Below are 18,819 nucleotides of genomic sequence, written 5' to 3'. Positions count from 1 at the left end.
TTAACCTCATAATCCAGCCAAATATATCCCAGAGTTGGCATCTCACTAACATGGGATAAAATTCCTGTTTCTGCAACTGCTCTATCTCCTTATGCCCCCAGCAGAGCATTTCACTTTGCGGGAGCTAATAAGTTGGTGATCTAATGAGTTGGTGATCCATGAAGTGTTCCTGGCCTCGACCAGGGCCAGGGCCTTTTGGGTGGCCTACCTGGTGAGATGAGCTGAAGGCCATTTCAGAGCTGAAAAAATTCCACAGGGCCTTCAAGATGGAGCTCTTCTACCAGAGATATGGTTGAAGCCAGGGCAAGGAAGATCTTCGGGTATCTCCCCTAGATCGATGTTTTTAGACATCTATATAGTAATATTAGTATTTATTTGTATATAGCCATAGGCCTTTACCAAATATAAGAGACAATAAATAAAAGTAAGTAAATGAACTGTAAAGTCCAGCCCCATAGACAATCGGCTGCATTTGGCTTGGTGGCTTGCGCATTGGTCAAGAGAAAGGTGAATTCATATGTCTTAAATTAGGTCACACATGATTTTTAAGGAGAGCTGCTTATAAGTACCAAAGAACTATAGGAGATGCTTCCCAGCTCACACTCCATTACTGGGTTTTGTTTTAACTTTCGGTCTAAAAAGAGTACCAGCTGCTCTGCGGGGAGAAAAAAGCCCAATGAAATAAAATTAACAACACACACACAGCCTACAGCGGATCTTTTCAGAATGTTTTCTTGGGCTCATGAGTTATTTTTGGAGAGCCCTGTCTGAAGTCTACAGTCGGTAGAGAATGTTTTGCAGAAATCGAACAGAAATGGTTGGCGAAATTTCTCAAGGATCATAGCTGAACACAGACAGAGAGAAATTAACTAAACAAGCGTGTCATTTTTTAAAATACTTATAATGCCTAAGAAACAACCCCCCCCCCAAAATCTGAAGCTTTAGGAAAAAAATTACAATTGTCTAGGGAATCAGATTGACCTGGTTTTGTGAACTCTGCCATATTTGATAGATTCAGTAATCAGAAAGAGTAGGTTCAGTTCAGCAAGATTTTCCCACAAGAGGCGTGAGTTCCGCTGAACCCATAAGCTGCAATTTAGACCGGGAGTTATAAAGTAATTTTGAAAGCACGGCCTGAGCTGGCTGTGTTTCAGAGGAAGATTACTAGAGAGCGTTACTCAGATCTCTTTTCGGGTGGAAGCTTCCTGATAATATTGGCCTTGGGAATCTTTTGTACTCATTCTGGAAAACTTGGATAAGGAAGCCGGGAAAGCTGGTGAGATAATAATCTCTCGAGGTCTTTAGAGAAGCACACCATTAATTTGTTCCAACACTGGTGTTGACAATGGTTGTTTGAGAACACTAGAACAAGAACCATGAAGGTGGTTCACCTGAAACGGAGAATGTAACTGATCTGTCTTTTCTCCTGGGTCAGATGCTTGGTGTGAGTGATCACAGGCAGCCTCCGTAAGTGTATGGATGTTTGATAGGCCACGCTGAAGCCTAAACTTGGTGCAATCCCTAACTGACTTTCCCCAGTTCTTCCATGATTCTTGAGATGCAAGAATGTTTGGGAAAGCAAGACTGTGGAAAGGTGTCTTTTCTGCTCTGAGAAAGGCACTGTAGATTTCTGTGTAGGGTGACAACTCAACAGGGAAACAATATCAAAGGACGATGGTCTAGCTTTCCACTCCTTAACTCCTTTTTGAAGGCTTGGATGAGCAGTTCATCAAGTTACTTTGCGATTGATGCTCAGATGCCTTGTCCCAGTGTCCAAAAGTGGTACAGTGTCAACCTGCCTTTGACTTTGAAGAGTACCTTTAAGGCCTAATTTAGTTGTAACCTTATGCTTTTTGATCGTACAGGGTCTTGAAAGTATTCTTGTCTCGAACTGCTCAACGAATCCCATATATGACAGGAGGACGTGTGATGAGGATGCTGGCAGTAATTCTCCTGATAGTGGCTTGGTTCCTAACAGGATGGACCTCTGCTGTTTGCCAAAACCTGGAGAGGAATATTACGATAGTCGGTCAAGGCCAAACATCAGACCACCTGATCTTCAATATGTGTTTGATAGACCGTTGGGATTACATGCTAGCTATTGGTAAGTTGCCTTTCTTGCGGTCATTTTTTTTGGCTTAAATACTCTGTTAAGGAATAGTCATCTCTCATTTGTATAATTAACAACTTGCTCATGAGCACGTCTGTCTCAGAACTAAATCCAACCATGTTCCATAGAAATAATTTTGAATGAACAGCACATGGGACTGTGGCCTTAAGATCATCCACAAGAAGGGTGAATAATTGACTGTGGGCTGGATAAGTTTAGTTGATGAATATTGTCAGTAAATATAAATAAATATAAATAGTGTTATCACTATGACAAGGATTTTTTTTAAATTTAGCAAGTAATCCGAAAGTATTGCAGGTCCTTCAACGGTATGGTCCTTTTTCACTTTTAGTCCATGGTGCAGCCATCTTGTGGCACCTGGCGTAGGCAATGGGCCTATCAAAGAGGGGCCAGGAAGGCCATCTGGTTTGGGCCTAGCATTCACCGACGGCCTCAAATGCCAGTTTTTGATGTTATCTCCAAGCGAGGTTATATGGAGAATCACAAACTGACAGGATTGAACAAAGATATTAATCAAACTACTCTAAATTTGTGTCGTACTTTTGGGCCACATTGCCTATACCAGGGGTAGTTAAACTGCGGCCCTCCAGATGTCCATGGACCACAATTCCCAGAAGCCCCTGCCAGCGAATGCTGGCAGGGGCTTCTGGGAATTGTAGTCCATGGACATCTGGAGGGCCGCAGTTTGACTACCCCTGGCCTATACTGTTCACTGAATGAATATCTCCTCCATTGGCAGTGACAAGGCTGCCATGCAGGGCTGCAGTGGTGGCAGAGGCTAGGACAGGAGCCAGGCCAGGCCCGGCATGCCCCCCTTCCCTCTACTGCCACCAGGGCCTCAAAAAATGTAAGTGGTTGGGTGTCTCTCAGCCTCCATGATTCTGTTGGTAGAATTGAAAAGGGCCTTCTGACTTATTCATACTCTAGGACTGCTGTCTGCTGCTTGAGTTCAAGAAAACCAGAGGTAAACAAATCCGAAAAAACAAGGAGTTGTACGACTACCATGACATTTACTAGACTGACAGTGTTTCATTGACTTCTGACCCATCACAAGTCTGGCCATTACCAGTCAAGTGAACAGTGTTGATTACAATGTAGCGCTGTTCTCTTCCTTAAGAGTAGCTTCATTTGCCCTCGGTGACATTATCCTGTAGTCATATCTCATTGGCTGCATGGTTACAGCACGGTTCTCAGGAAAAGAGGACGGATTTGGGGAAACGAAAACAAAATGGAGCTAGTGCAGCAGCCTGCTGGAACTATGAACATCAGCAAACAAGCACAATTTATGGACTCGGGGAACATTTTGGCCCCTGAATAAGCCCTTTGTGGACCAAACATGTTTGCTGTTGAATATTCGCTTCAGCATATGTTTTCTTGTTGGCTTTGCAACAGCACTGTCAGGAAGGCCAGTCTTATCACCCCATAAGGCAAGTGAACAGGTGCCTCAGAACACCAGGGGGTCCAAGTCTGAGCTAAGACTTAAACTCAAGACTTCCTGTTTTGTAGCCAGCTCTGACAATGGTAGAAAGAATTGCAGAGAAGCCGAAAGTGTGGGAGCTGATAGGCGGAAAGGCCCTGTACAGAGTCTGAAGAGGCTTCCCTTTGTTCTCATTCTCCTCTCGTTGCACCTTCAGCTATTCACTTTATTTGCTTGCTCTTATGTATCATAATATTTAAATATTAAATATTTATCATAATTTTTTTGAAATTTTTTTTGCTGCATTAGCTTTCAGGCATCAACTTAAACCAGGGGTAGTCAAACTGCGGCCCTCCAGATGTCCATGGACTACAATTCCCAGAAGCCCCTGCCAGCAAATGCTGGCAGGGGCTTCTGGGAAGTGTAGTCCATGGGCATCTGGAGGGCCGCAGTTTGACTACCCCTGACTTAAACAATGAATCAAATCAAGCGAACAGCCAAATTTCCAGGTCTGTGGTTCAGTTAACAGCTACAAAAGACCTTGACAAAATAATTTTTTAAAAGTAAAAATAAAGGTCAACAATGGTGAATGCCATTGAGCTCTGCAGCAGATTTAATTAGTACCGTAGTCTGTCATTTAGGTCAGCTGGCTAGGGAAATGGTGACCCGCATCTAACTTGCAGTTGTAGCTTTTCCCGGGTATATTTTGCCAACATTGCATATGTCCTGTAATTGCTGTGTAAATTTATGGTATGCTCCAGTAGTTCAGTAGGAAGAGCTCAAAGCATCAAGCAATTAATTGGTGCAATTATCCAATTACTGGTCTTGGGAATCAGCTGAAAATACATTTCTGATTAATGAGAGATCTCCAGCTGAGCACTGCCACTGTGGCAATTGGGACATGTCTGGTTCTCATTGCAATCCGCTTTATCTTGGCTGCCGCTGGATATGGCCATTGAAAAATGAAGATACGGACCACCCAGGATTGGTGCTGCATAGTAGGGGGCGAACCAGTGGCTGGGGGAGGAGTTAGCTGGAAAGACTAGCTAGATGGTTTCATGTTGGTGGGTGGGGAGATAGTTCCCTAGAGCAGTGGTCCTCAACCCCCAGTCCGGGGACCGGGACTGGTCCGTGGATCAGTCAGTACCAGGCCACGGCTCCTCCTCGTCCTCCTCCCCGGCTGCTGCCTTCGGGGCTGCCCTGCCACTCTGCCGCCGGCTCACCTTTGGTGCTCTCCAGCAGCTGCCATGGCTGGGGCTCCCCCTCAGTGTAGCACTGCGCTGGCAGCGCCCCCAACAGGCAGTGGGAAGTCAGGGGTGCCGGTGGGAAAGCAAGCGGAGCAGGGGCTCAGGCAGAGGCAATGTCCCTCGGCAAAAGACTATCCCCCCCCCTGGGCCTCAGTAAAATTGTCAAGCGTTTACCGATCCCCGGTGATAAAAAGGCTGGGGACCAATGCCCTAGAGAGTATGACTATATGAACAGGTTGGCTGATGGGTAAGGAGAGAAGGAAACAGGAAAAGGGGAGTAGCTATGGAGGCTTTCCGGAACAGGGAAAGAGGCAAAATGTGGCAGAGGATCCTCCTTTTGTAACACTTATTAACCGTATCGCTTTCCCTGTAAGCTGCTTGAAGACTCCTTTGGGTAGTGAAAAACAGGGTATAAAAACCAACTCTTCTTCTTGATGAAGGGGTTAGCTGGAAGGGGGGGGGTTTGATGTGTGCTCAGAAAAACACAGCCAATCAATGGGAAATTGCATTCTTCTGGTCTTCCATCGTGAAGGGGAAAGCTCACTTTTGCAACTTCACTGCATAGCTGTTTTGTTGAGACTGTGTAAGAGTCCAGGTCCCAGCTGAACGGCTGCAACTCTGACGGGTGAGCGTCTGATGCAGCTGCAAACCTGTTCGGCCGCCTCTCTGCGCAATCTGAACATATCCCTGATCAGCACACAATCTGACCGTTGTGTCCAGCAAGGTAAATCTGACCACTGAACAGGTTTGCAGAGAAATGCTCGGCCTCCCTAGGAAAACATGTTGTGAAATGTAGACGTGTGAGTCTCTTGCTGTTGTAAAGGGTTTCTTAGCAATGCTGGAGCCATTCCGGCTTGCTTCCTTTTGTGCTCTCACATATGTGCTGCTCTGTAAGGTCATCCTTTTGTAAGAAACAAGTGGAAGCCCTCATTTCCTTCCTGGCAGTTTTTATTACCATCATTGCGCCGATGATTCATTGCCTGAGAAGCCGGGTTTATCATGCTTATGAATGCTTCCTTTTCCTTATGGTGACATTTGTGTGATATGTTTTGGATGGCAGTTAATACGAATGACCTTTTGCTTTGCTGGATTCGTTCGAATAAACAACCTTATGCTGATCTGAGCATGTTAGTCTGTGAGGTGGGTGTGCGGATGAATAAATTGAAAGAGATGCTTGCTGTGTTATGGCACATTGAGTGCATAGTTTGCTTTAGAGATGTCCAAATTCTGTGTTGCTGAAGCATTCTCAAGTGCAGTGGTTCTCAGCCTGGGGGTCGGGACCCCTTTGGAGTTGAATGACCCTTTCACAGGGGTCGTGGCAGGGGCAAGCAGCTTGGCTGGGGAGGTGCCGTCCACACAACAGCCTTGTGGGGTAGATCAAAATAGAGTGTTTGTCTGCCTAGAGCAGTGGAAAAGAGTGAGATTGGCATGGTGGGGCAAGAGGTAGAACTGAACTGAGAAATCCTGGGAAAAAATAATTTTTATATTGTCATGGAACAATGGATCTTCATACCATTGGTCAGTTTTGGTTTAATTTCTGTGAAAGGACGCTTGTATAATTTTATGGTTGGGGGTCACCACAAGTTGAGGAACTGTATTAATGGGTCATGGCATCAGGGGTAGTCAAAATGTGGCCCTCCAGATGTCCATGGACTACAATTCCCTGTGAATGCTGGCTGGGGCTCAAGGGGATTGTAGTCCATGGACATCTGGAGGGCCACAGTTTGACTACCCCTGGTTTAGAACCACTGCCCTATTGCCTAGCCAAAAATCAGAGGGAATCAGAGGTGTGTAGTCTGAATATCTGGGAATCAGAGGTGTATAGCCTGAATTATATTACTTTTATTGTGCACAATTTTTTAAAACCGCTTTAGAAATTAAAAAGCATATATCCAGCCCATAGGTTATTGCAAACCAGTATTGCAAACCAGTATGTGAACCAATAGACTGATGTGTTTCGGCCCTTGCAGGGCCTTCTTCAAAGGTCTGGTTTTAACACACACCAGTTCTTAACACATACGAAATATGTATAGCAGCCAATAAAAACCCCAAAGTAAGAGCTGTAAAGTTGAGTCACTTAATCTAATTATCAGTCATCAGCTCTCTTCCAAACGCTGCCCCAAATGTTCAATGGTGTGTTTCCTTATTACTGCATGTATTGCAATGAGTGAAGTCACATAGATAAAAATAAATAGATATAGCTCTGGAGTGAAATATTATGAATGAAACAAGGGACAGACTTTAATGCATTGCAATCCACATTTTGTAAGACCAGTAGCCGAACGAAGTCATTTCTGTAGCCTGTCTGGTTCTTGATCCACCAGTTGGCCCTCCTTGAATTATTGAATTGGTTTCCCTTGTTTTTAAGGACACTGGTCCTTACTGAGATTGTCGTTCCTTTTAAAAATGCATTATTTTACTCCTCTAGAAGTATGCTGTACAGAACGTGTGCTGTTGCTCAGAAGACTCCTGCTCTTGCAGGAGCATTAAGCTTCTGTGGTTTCTTCAAGTGCCAGATATGGAACGGACAAATGGCATTTATTCATTTATTCAGGGGGTCTGAAGCAACAGAACAAAGTTTGAGTCCAGTGGTACCTTTCTAAACAACAAAATTTAGAGCCAGTTTGGTGTAGTGGTTAGGAATGCAGACTTCTAATCTGGCATGCCAGGTTTGATTCTGCGCTCCCCCACATGCAGCCAGCTGGGTGACCTTGGGCTCGCCACAGCACTGATAAAGCTGTTCTGACCGAGCAGTGATATCAGGGCTCTCTCAGCCTCATATAAGCGGCATATAAGAACCAAGTTTTCTTTCTTTTTTAAAAAAATCTGGTTATTAGCTTTGGTGTGCATGTGGATCAAAGCTTCCACCCAGATAGTATGATTTAATCTGGCAAAAACTGGATGTAGCCAGGTTTTCTCCCAACGAAAAAGAAAGAAGGCTCCCTTTTAAACTCTCCAAAATGCTATATTTGGGATCCTGAATGGACAATTCTCCCTAAAATGTTGCTCCTGGGGAATTCAGGACTTTGAGGGATGGTAAGCAATAAGAAAGAAGCAGTGGAAATTTCCCATTTAGTCTGGATCCAACCCATGAAGTAGAGTTTTATTTTGCTTTCATTCATCTATTCCTCTGGTGTCTGTCCTTGATAACCTCAAGGGAGATATAATAGGGGAATAATGTTTTTCAAGGGGTAGCTTAGGAAGGTGGACTATTTTGCAGGCAACAGGCAGGATCAAGGAACCGTACAAAGAGTTCCATGAGCCAAAGGGAGCTTTCAATGTGCTTTTGCTGAACAATAGATTTTGCATCACCACCTTAAAGCTGCTTGGGAAAGTGCCTTTGAAACAGACAGGTGTTTTCATAAACGGTTGGTGCCACGGCATGCAATCAGCCATTCCACACAAAAGGATGGTAGAAAATACGACCAGGTTAGTTAACACACATTCTTTGGGAGTCGATCAATATTGATGTGAAGAGGACTGCTCGGCAAATATTTGTGCTGCAGTAAAAGCATAGCAAAGATGTTCCCCTTGCTGATGTTAAAAAAAGCATAACTTCTGTTTTTCATTTTCATCATGACAACAATTATCTTAAAACTGCCCGCATTCTCATGTTCTAATCAGAATTGCAGTCCAACGCCCACATGAAAAATGTAGCAAATTTTGGAAACATCTGCAGATTTTCTATGCAAATTGCAGCTTTAGTCTGGAGTTAATTATATGAACCTGATTCTCCCCTGGGCATAATTCTACATGATATATTTAAGCAGTATAATTGGTGTTTTGGATAATAAATTGTTTTTCAAGCAGAATATGTTTGTTATTACTAATTAAATAGTTTTAATGTTAGACTTGGCTAGAAGATATATACTTGTAATCTTGCATTTAGCTTTGCAAGATTCCAAATGAATGCTAATGATCTTCCACTTCAAATACATCTCCATCTTCAAAAATAAGCTTTGGTGGACATTTCTTTCTCTTCCACTCTACAGATATACAGCATCATTTTATAGCATCAGGGACTACTTGTGGATTTTTATGATGATTATAAATCTGAAGACTTGTTAGTTGTAGGATGAGCATTGTTTCTTCCATTACAGCTTTACAAATGTATATTCATCCCCCCCCTTTTTTTTCTTCATTCATCAGTAGATTTTTGGAAAAATTACAGCAAAATAATTAAATGGACTAATACAGTACTCAGCCTTTACATAGGTGGTTTAGGGAACAGAGCTTCAAATTTTGATAAAGGCAGAACAAATATGAAGAATGGGATCTCGGTTTGGTACTACTAATAAAGGAATGGTAAAAATACTTTAAAAACGCCTTTGAGAAAGAGGAAGGAAAGGAAGACCATTTGATTGCCTCATCAATATTCTGCAATTGTTGGTCAGTGTCAGAAAGATCATAGATGTTTCTTGGCTGATGAGTGTCTACTGCAGATCTCTTAGCCTGCAATTTGCCCAGACTGTCCCCCTCTGCCAACTCTACCTACCACTGTTCAGCTAGGTGATAGCAGGGAAGGGAGGGGAGAATGGGAAAATCAAGGTCATGCCAGTGCCATGTTGCCACTTTTGGCAAGAGGCAGAAGTGATGGCCAATGTTTTAGCCTTTGTCTCAACAGTTAAACCACAGAGCAGAGTTTTGGATAATGCACAAACATCACTCTGGCACAGTGATGTCACTTCCTGGTTGCGCCAGGCATGACATCCTGGTGTCAGCAAAATGCTGAAAACTTAAGTCCCTTTCCCCATGACCTCTCAGTTGTTGCCAGCCATGCAACCCTATATCATTGGGCTGATGGATACAGAGAAGGAAGGATTTTCTAGTAGCAGCAACAACATATGAAGGAAGGCCTTTCCTTTTCTTGTGCTAAAAGTCAAGGTCCTTAGATATCTTCACCCAATGTAGCTTCTGTATGAAAGAGAAGAATGACTGGTAGGTGGGGGAGAGGGAATGATTCAGCTTTCTGTTTGGCAGTCACCACTGCAAGATTGCCCTGTAGGCACTGTTCTCCAAGTGTGATGTAGGCGTCACAAAGGAGGTAGGGGCATCTGCTATGGGAGACATAAACAAAGGCAGAGAAAGGATGAAAGAAAGAGGGAGGGAGACTCAGTCTAAAACACAAGGAAGTGGTAGATTTTTGAGGTGACAGACTGGACTGTTCTGCAAGCTGCAGGTGGGTGATCCCAATTTTGAATGCCCTCCTACAATACAGACTGCATGCAAATAGAAGCAGAGGAGCAAAAATGAAAACCTTGCATAGAACCTTTCCTTTGTGTTACTTTTTGTTTTGCATGAATTTTATGTGGAGGAGCATTCAGAGCCAGAATACAACACTTACAGTGGTACCACCCATTGTGCCACCTCCTCCCCATCTCATTGTCTTCTGTGTGTAGAGAAGTCTAAAAGCAGTCATGTCACTCAGTAGCACAAGAGCCGTATGTTGCTCTCTGGCATGCTACCTGTGGCTCTTCTGAACGACCCTTGCCATCTCAGGAAAATGGGCAAGGCCCTCACCTGGAGGTACCTGTGGTTGAAAGGTGCTTTCCACCTTGAAACAGTGGCCATGGGAGGTACAGGTTAGATGAGAGCATCCTTGAGGTACAGGCTTTATCCCAGAGATGGATTTTTGGCTTTCGGGGTTGATGGCACTGCAAATGCAGATCTTCACAAGTTGCACGGTGGGGACCTCTGGCCTAGAAAGAGATCTGGGAAGTAGAAAAGCAAACCCAGATGCCATTGCTTCACTAGGTTGCCCTTATAATTCATTAATTACAAACCCCACACAATTATTCTAGGATTCATCATTGAGCTATCATTCGCTATCTTAGCCCAAGAAGGGTGATATCGCTATTCTGATTCTAACCTTTTTGGGCAAATCATTCCAGAGGTTAAATCTTAGAGACATCCAGTATCCCGTCTCTGCTTCTTCGTATCCGTTTTTTTGACGGCAGGCATTGTACAGGAATAGCAGCTGAAACTTCATTTGTGCAAGAAATCAAAAGAGGCAGCTTTTCCATTCGCCAACAAACTGATTAAATTCCCCCTATCCCCCAAGCACATTTAAAGTCAGATTTGATTGCATCTTTTAAGGCGAGGTACATTAGGGTGTGAAAGATCCAATTTGATGAGGGTACATGATGCAGGAAGACTTTTAAACAGCCGGGGATGTAATTTGCTGAAAAGAAGTCCTTTCTTACTGAAACGGGAAAACTATTAATAGACTGGATGAGTGGAAAGATCCATAGGACTCAAATATATCCTCTTCAATGCGACACAAAACTGACATATATAAGGACATGACAGCAAGAATTACCCTTCACATTCCCTTGCATACAATTACATATGCTTGTTGTTGTTGTTGTTAGGTGCGAAGTCGTGTCCAACCCATTGCGACCCCATGGACAATGATCCTCCAGGTCTTCCTGTCCTCTACCATTCCCCGGAGTCCATTTAAGTTCGCACCAACTGCTTCAGTGACTCCATCCAGCCACCTCATTCTCTGTCGTCTCCTTCTTCTTTTGCCCTCAATCGCTCCAAGCATTAGGCTCTTCTCCAGGGAGTCCTTCCTTCTCATGAGGTGGCCAAAGTACAATGCCCTAAACCAAGCTTTCTCAACCAGGGTTTCATGAAACCCTGGGGTTTCTTGACAACCCTGGAAGGGTTTCCCAATTGGGTGGGAGTTAAGTAATTTTTTATATATTTAAAAAAAATTGTAAACATTTATCAGGTGATACGACCATATATGGTCATGCCGACCCCCCCCCATGGCCAATGATGGGCCTGGAGGGGGTGAGAAGGGGAGGAGTCCAAGGTGGGTGTGAACATAGCTGTGCTTCCCAACTGTATTCTTCACAATTGTGCCACTTCGGGGGTTTCTGAAGAATGTTTCAAGGGTTTCTCAACTGGAAAAAAGTTGAGAAAGGCTTCCCTAAACAGTGAGACATACCAAAGACAACATTTACCTAGGTGGGCTTCCTTAGGAGCAAAGAGCATCAGAGATGTGTGGTATTTTTGCAATATTTGATGAACTTACAAATGTGCAAGTGGAAGAACTCAGGTGGAGACAAAGAGGTACTTGTACAAGGCAGCAGATCCACTGCCCTCCAAGAGAGAGCCTGTGGAGGGAAATCTCAAGATGCTTCATCCAATGCACGATAGCCTCTGGCTCCTCCTTATTCTTCCTCTTGCAGAATCTAAACTGTGTTTCTTTTTGAATGCTCCTCATCTGTCTCCTTTCAGCTGGTGTAGGGGGTCATCAAGCCCCAGTGAACATGTGGCCACAGCTGTCTCCTGATGCATGAGGCCCCTTGAGGGAGCGCCTCCAGGCACTGACCCTTCCCACCCTTGTTATCTTATTATTATTAGATTTCTTACTTGTCACTCACAGAATTGACTTGCAGCAGGTTACAGCAAGAATAAAACCCCAATACATAAAACATAAACACTATAAAACCAAATCCCCATCTACTCCAGTGACGAGAAAAATAACACCCCTTCCTCTGCCTCCCACATCCCCCCCTCCATCGACACCTTGGGCCCCCAATCCCCAGGGATGCCAATAGTTCTTGGTTGTGGTTGTGGAGGGGTCCCTGTGATCTCTTGCACCCTGGCCTCAACCAAAGACCTGGCAGAAGAGCTCCATTTTACAGCCCCTGAGGAACCCAAAAAGCTCCCGCAGGGCCCTCAGCTCTTTCAGGTGCTCATTCCACCAGGTTGGGGCCAGGACCAAAAAGGCCCTAGCCCTGGTCAAGGCCAGGTGAACCTCTCGTGGCCTGCCCCGTCATTGTAAATCCACAACAATACAATGCCAAGTGAAGAAGGACACCCAGGTTTTCATTGATGGTTCTAACTGCCTGGCTGAGCCAAGAGGATTCAGGAGGGCTCATAACTCCATCCTGTTCCAGCTTCATCCTCCTAGCCTGCTATTTCTGTGCCATACGGTAATTCTGGGCACCTGCAGCTGTTTGCATCGCACCATGGTGGTAATAAACATTACCGTTCTAGTTCAGCATCCGGTGCTGGCTGGGGTCAGCGAACCATCTGCAGTCTGGGGGGTGGGATGTGCCTTCTGTGACATGTTTGTTTGTTGCAGCACTTCAGAGGACAAGACTGCAAATATGCTTGAGAACACAGCTTAAGGAGTTCGTCAGGGATTCCCAGACCGACCCCTTCAGGCTTAAAGGAGTGCTTGCCGCTAATACAGGCTGTACATTTAGGCTGCCAGCTAGGATAGCTAATAAGGATTGTGATCTTGCTAGTTTCAGAGAAACCGTGCTTTTAAAGTCAACAGATTTATAATGAAAGGCAGCTAGAAAAGAAATACTTTTAAAAAATCCAGTGACCATTGACACTGACTAACCCAGCCTTTCTCCAGTTTTTTACCATTGAGAAACCCCCGAAACATTCTTCAGGCTTTAAGAAGTGGTGCAATCAGGCAGAATATGGTTGGGAAGTATCGCTGTGGACACGCCCACCTGGGGCCCCTCCCCTTCTCACCCCCTCCAGGCCCATCATTGGCCACCCCCCCCCCCCGCCCCATTTGGGAAACCCTTTCAGGGCGGTCGAGAAACTCCAAGGAACTCACAAAATCCTGATTGGGAAAGCCTGGACTAACCTTTGAAACGGATGTGGTAGAATTGGCTGCTGCCTACGGAAGTTCCTGTCAGAATAAACAGTGTATACTCACCAGGAAGTGAGTTCAAATTGAGCTTTTGGGGCTGGTTGTGAATTTCTAGTGTGCAACGCAGCACTCAGTGTTTGCTTATGCATGCACGCAAACACATGTGTTATTTCTTTTCTTTCATACGAATGGAAGCATCTGTAGCTCATTCACCAGAACAAATTCCAGTGGCGGAATGATGCTGATCTTGCTTTTTATTTTAACTCTCACCCCCAACCCTTTTGTCGGAGTGTGAATACTTTCCTAATACAGCCTAAACCATCTTGCAGGTCAGCATCTCAATGCTACTGGAAGGAGACAATAGTCTCTTGTCTTCTTGTGATAAAAAGTGGCAGCTGCAGCAGATTCAGTCTTTTCATTTTCTTTGGTTGTACTACTGAGCTAAAATTTTCACTGCAATCATGTTGAAGCCCCCTCCCAGACACAGGGACCATGAGAGAACTCACTCATGCTCAGGAGGGGGAGCAGTGGAAGCAGTTGGTTCCCTAGCTTTCAGCAGAGTCCATTAAGGTGGGAGGGGAAAGGCCACAAACTCCCTCTGGAGCTCCTGTGGACCTGCAGTGGTCTGCAGACCCCTGGGCCTATTCTGCACACAGTAGATAATGCACTTTCAATCCACTTTCGAAGTAGATTTTCCTGTTCTGCACAGGAAAATCCAGCTGCCAAAGCACATTGAAAGTGCATTATCCCATGTGTGCGGAATGGGCCCTGGTTGGAAATCCCTGATCTAGATTGCAATGCCAGTATGAAAAGTGCAATCTATATTTAATTGTAGTACCTGACGGCGTATGAATATGTGCGTAAATCCGATGATGAATTCTGGATTTACATATATCGATGTACATGTACCGATAAAACAGAGCATCATTTTGTTTCTCCTTTTTTTTTTTTTACCCATTAAAACTCATTTCCAAATATTTCTTTTTGCTCTTCCTGCAGCTGAGTTTTTATTCCTCCTGTGGGGCATTTATCTCTGCTATGCAGTGCGGACGGTGCCCTCGGCATTCCACGAGCCCCGTTATCTGGCTGTCGCAGTGCACAACGAGCTCATTATCTCGGCCGTGTTCCATGCACTTAGGCAAGTGACCTGTTGGGGGCGCTAAAACTTAATTGGCAAAATGTCTGGGCAGTTATTGTTCCTGTATCTCTAGAAACCAGCAATACATTTTTATTTCGCCCATGACATTTGTCCCACTATTCTGTTTCCTTGGAAGAAGTTGCATATTTAATATATGTTCCTTTGGATCAGTTTGAGGTCTGTATGAAGTACCTGTCTTTTTAAAAAATGTTTCTCCTGGGTTGGTGGGGCAGGGGGGGGATACAGGAAGTTGTCCTGACTTTAGATTTCTGTTGACCCAAGAGTCAGATTAGGCTATGACTGGCCAAAGTTTACTCGGTTTGCATTTAATTGCATTTAATTTGAGTTATTCAAACTGCGGCCCTCCAGATGTCCATGGACTACAATTCCCATGAGTCCCTGCCAGCGAATGCTGGCAGGGGCTCATGGGAATTGTGGTCCATGGACATCTGGAGAGCTGCACTTTGACTATCCCTGTTTTAAAATGTACACCTTGTATTTTGCTGTTATTGAAAGCAGATTACAAAAATAGAAATCACAAAAATGAGTGAAACAACTCGGAACAAGAGAACCAAATATGCAAAAGTTTCTGCAAACAGCCCTCATGAAAACCAAGAGATCCAACCCTGAGAAGGATCCCTAAGCATTCCTCGTGGTCTTCAGAGCCCAAGAATAAATAACATTGTCAGGGTGCAACCATCCAAACAAGAGAATAAACCAGGTGCTAAAGGTCTGTTGAACAAGACCTGCTTTCTGAAGTTTTCTAGAAAGATTACTTTGCATATCTCTCTGGGCAGACCCTCCAAATGGATGGCCAACTAACAAGAAAGCCAGGGATCTTGTAAAAGTTAAACGTGCCTCTTCAAAAGAAGGTACTTCTAGCAGGTGGTGATGTTCAGACACATGGAGAGGAGGTCCTCCAACAGGGTGAGTTCTAAGCAAAGAAGGGCTTTAAACTAGAGGGTGCAGGGATGGAGAGATGCACACTGTAATATGCCAGGGCAGGGGTAGTCAACCTGTGGTCCTCCAGATGTCCATGGATTACAATTCCCATGAGCCCTTGCCAGAAAATGCTGGCAGGGGCTCATGGGAATTGTAGTCCATGGACATCTGAAGGACCACAGGTTGACTCCCCCTGTGCCAGGGCATAGGCAAATGGCATTAGAAATTAAGGAGGAGGCGAGAAGAATTCAACACCCAGCTGCCATTATCAGTGGCATCCCGATATACTTTCTATCTTTCCAAGAATTTCAAGAAGCCCATTCGTGGCTCTTCCAAAACAACATCTTCTGATATGTACACAAACCTTCTCCTGCCAAGCACGTGTCCCCCATTCATTTCATTGTTGGCCCAAACTTTGCACACACAATGAGATGCATGTGCAGGTATCTATTAGCACTCCCACATGCAGACAGTTTGCCTGCAGGCGTGTAAATATACGTGTTGAGGGGGCATGAGACAATTAGGAACGGCATTCAAGGCCAACGTTTTTGTCTTTGGATTTCGCTTCTATAAATGTTGTCAGGAATATTGAGAATCTGACATTTCGTGTGGGGGAGGAAAGCGGAGGAAGGTGCATTTGCCAACCCTGCGAATTCTAATTTCAGGTTCAGCCTCGCCTCAAAACTTCAGCCTGATTGGACACTCATGCTCTTTTTTGCACACACACATTTGACTGTGACAGTGACTGTTGGGTTACTTCTGATCCCAAAGGTATTCTTCCTTTTACACCTTTATGTTGTCAGACCTCAGGGGCCAACCTGATGTTATGCTGGGCATTTGCGATTGGTCCTCTCAACATTTCGTATTTGTGCTTAGAGCAGCCATCTACTGTCAAGAGGATCATAGAATCATAGAAACATAGAATCATAGAGTTGGAAGGGGCCATACAGGCCATCTAGTCCAACCCCCTGCTCAACGCAGGATCAGCCCTAAGCATCCTAAAGCATCCCAGAAAAGTGTGTATCCAACCTTTGCTTGAAGACTGCCAGTGAGGGGGAGCTCACCACCTCCTTAGGCAGCCTATTCCACTGCTGAACTACTCTGACTGTGAAAATTCTTTTCCTGATATCAAGCCTATATCGTTGTACTTGTAGTTTAAACCCATTACTGCGTGTCCTCTCCTCTGCAGCCAACGGGAACAGCATCCTGCCCTCCTCCAAGTGACAACCTTTCAAATACTTAAAGAGGGCTATCATGTCCCCTTTCAACCTCCTTTCCTCCAGGCTGAATATTTACAAGTCCCTCAACCTATCTTCACAGGGCTTGGTCCCTTGGCCCCAGATCATCCTCTTCGCTCTCCTCTGTACCCTTTCAAAACAGGGGTGCTGGGGGGGGGGCATTCAACACTTCTCCTTATGTCCCTACAGTGTCTGTGAGCCCACAGGGGGAGTGGAGGTGTCCTCAGAGGGAGATTGAGGCATAGCCAATGTCATAGGTAGAAATCATTAAATATCTCTTCATCCTGCCCATGGCTGCTCCTAACTCAAAATAAAAATGAAAGCATTAGGAAATCAAGTCATGGGTATCCCATAATTTGCAGGCTGCTCCTCAGAGACATCAGTGTAATTGTGCAGAAGTTATTCTTCGTTCAATTAAGAAGCAGTGAAAGAAATGGGCACATGTTTTTAAGAAACTTGAAGGAAGCATAACTATATGTATTTTTTTGTTTATAGAATTTGAAAATATTTTTTTCAGGTCATATAAGTGGGATGCAAAATTTGGTTCAGTGTTTTCTGTTATTTCCGCAGTTTTCCCATTCGAGCAATAATCCACGGGACGATATAGCTACCGAGGCTTATGAAGACGAGCTTGACTTGGGCAGATCTGGATCTTATTTGAACAGCAGTATCAATTCAGCTTGGAGCGAGCATAGCTTGGATCCAGAAGATATCAGGGTACATGCAAGAAGTCTCATTCCATTGGGATGTTAATGCTTCATGCCACATCTTCAATTAGAAACGAAAACAAAAGCAACCCAGCATTTAAATGGTGGCTAATTTTGTCCTAATATAAACAATTATATGGCGGGGGGAGGGCAGATCAGTGTAATGTAAGTGGGAAAAGTTTTGGTTGTTTATTTCAGGAGAGTTCCAGTAGGCCATCAATTGTGCCAACCTGCCCTCCCCTCCCAAAATGGCTGATGATGGTCCTGGAGGGGGTGGGAAGAGGAGTGGCCCCGGGTGGGTGTGTACAAAGCTCTGCTTCCCAACCACATTCTGCATGATTGGGCCACTTCTGGGCTTTCTCGAAGCCGGAAGAATGTTTCAGGGGGTTCTCAACCCTCAAAAAGTTGAGAAAGGCAGCTCTAATGCATCACATCCCCACGGAGATCCACATCCCCTCCTTCAACTCTGCCCTCCAGAAGCCCTTCCCCAAAAGCTCCAGGAATATCCCAACCTGTGTCGACAACCCTAGGAGAAGTGTAAGAAACATGCCTGTTGCCCTGAGGCCCCTGGAGAACGTGTGGGGGTAAAATGTTAATAATCAATACATAATTTTCATTCTGCACTCATTGGATAATGCACTTTCAATGCACTTTAGAAGTAGATTTCCTGTTCCGCATAGGAAAACCCAGCTGCAAAAGCACATGGAAAGGGCATTATCCAATGGGTGTACAATGCTAAACAATTTCAAGGGAACCTTTCCTAACGTGCCTCTAAGGCCTTTCATTTGTTTTATTAAATGTATAGCAGAGACCTTTTGCTTTCCCTCCAAGGAGCTCCAAATGGTATTTTAGCTTCACAGCAATCCTCTTTAAGGAGAGTCACCTACAAGAGAGAGGTAGCTCCATGGTTCTTTCCCCCCGGTTATTTTAAAAATGAAAAGCAGCCATGGCAGGCTGAAATTAGAAGGGGCATCCGGGAAGGGGGAGGAGCTGCTTGCCACTTTTTTTGCCTGATGTTTGTCTTTTCAAAATCCAGGAGAGGGGTAAAATCACTGTAGCTTTTCCTTCATGGGAAGGGAAGTAGCTGAGCAGAAGGTGCAGACAAAGAGCAGGAAGGGAAGGGGCTGGTCCAATTTCTACTGACTTCAGCTTCCCTCTGCTGCCTGTGCTATTAAGCCAGAAAGGACCACACAAATGCTGGCCAAATGTTGGCCTGGAGGGATTTTGACCTGTCTAAAGTGGTTCACTGAGACTGAAAACTGAGCCGGTTTTTGGATTTGGGATTTCCACACCCAAACCCCAAGGGCCTAAGAACTGCAGCTCACCAGCTTGGATACGAGGTGCACAATCCATACTAGTTTTGCTGTTTGCTG

The 18,819-nt window shown here is 44.7% G+C and overlaps 1 protein-coding gene across 1 annotated transcript in view; it reads left to right on the top strand.

The window, feature by feature from the left end:
• Nucleotides 1-18,819, top strand: part of GPR158 (G protein-coupled receptor 158) — a 118,129-nt gene that overhangs the window by 92,659 nt on the left and 6,651 nt on the right. The window contains exons 7-10 of the mRNA XM_077303043.1: nt 1,866-2,104; nt 14,421-14,559; nt 16,167-16,272; nt 17,310-17,456. Coding sequence (XP_077159158.1) covers nt 1,866-2,104; nt 14,421-14,559; nt 16,167-16,272; nt 17,310-17,456 — 631 coding nt within the window. The remainder of the gene's footprint in view (nt 1-1,865; nt 2,105-14,420; nt 14,560-16,166; nt 16,273-17,309; nt 17,457-18,819) is intronic.

Source organism: Paroedura picta, chromosome 11 (genome assembly GCF_049243985.1).
Source record: "Paroedura picta isolate Pp20150507F chromosome 11, Ppicta_v3.0, whole genome shotgun sequence".
NCBI classification, from domain to species: Eukaryota; Metazoa; Chordata; class Lepidosauria; order Squamata; family Gekkonidae; genus Paroedura; species Paroedura picta.
Note: the sequence above shows the minus strand (reverse complement) of the source record. Positions and strands in the feature narration are given on the sequence as shown.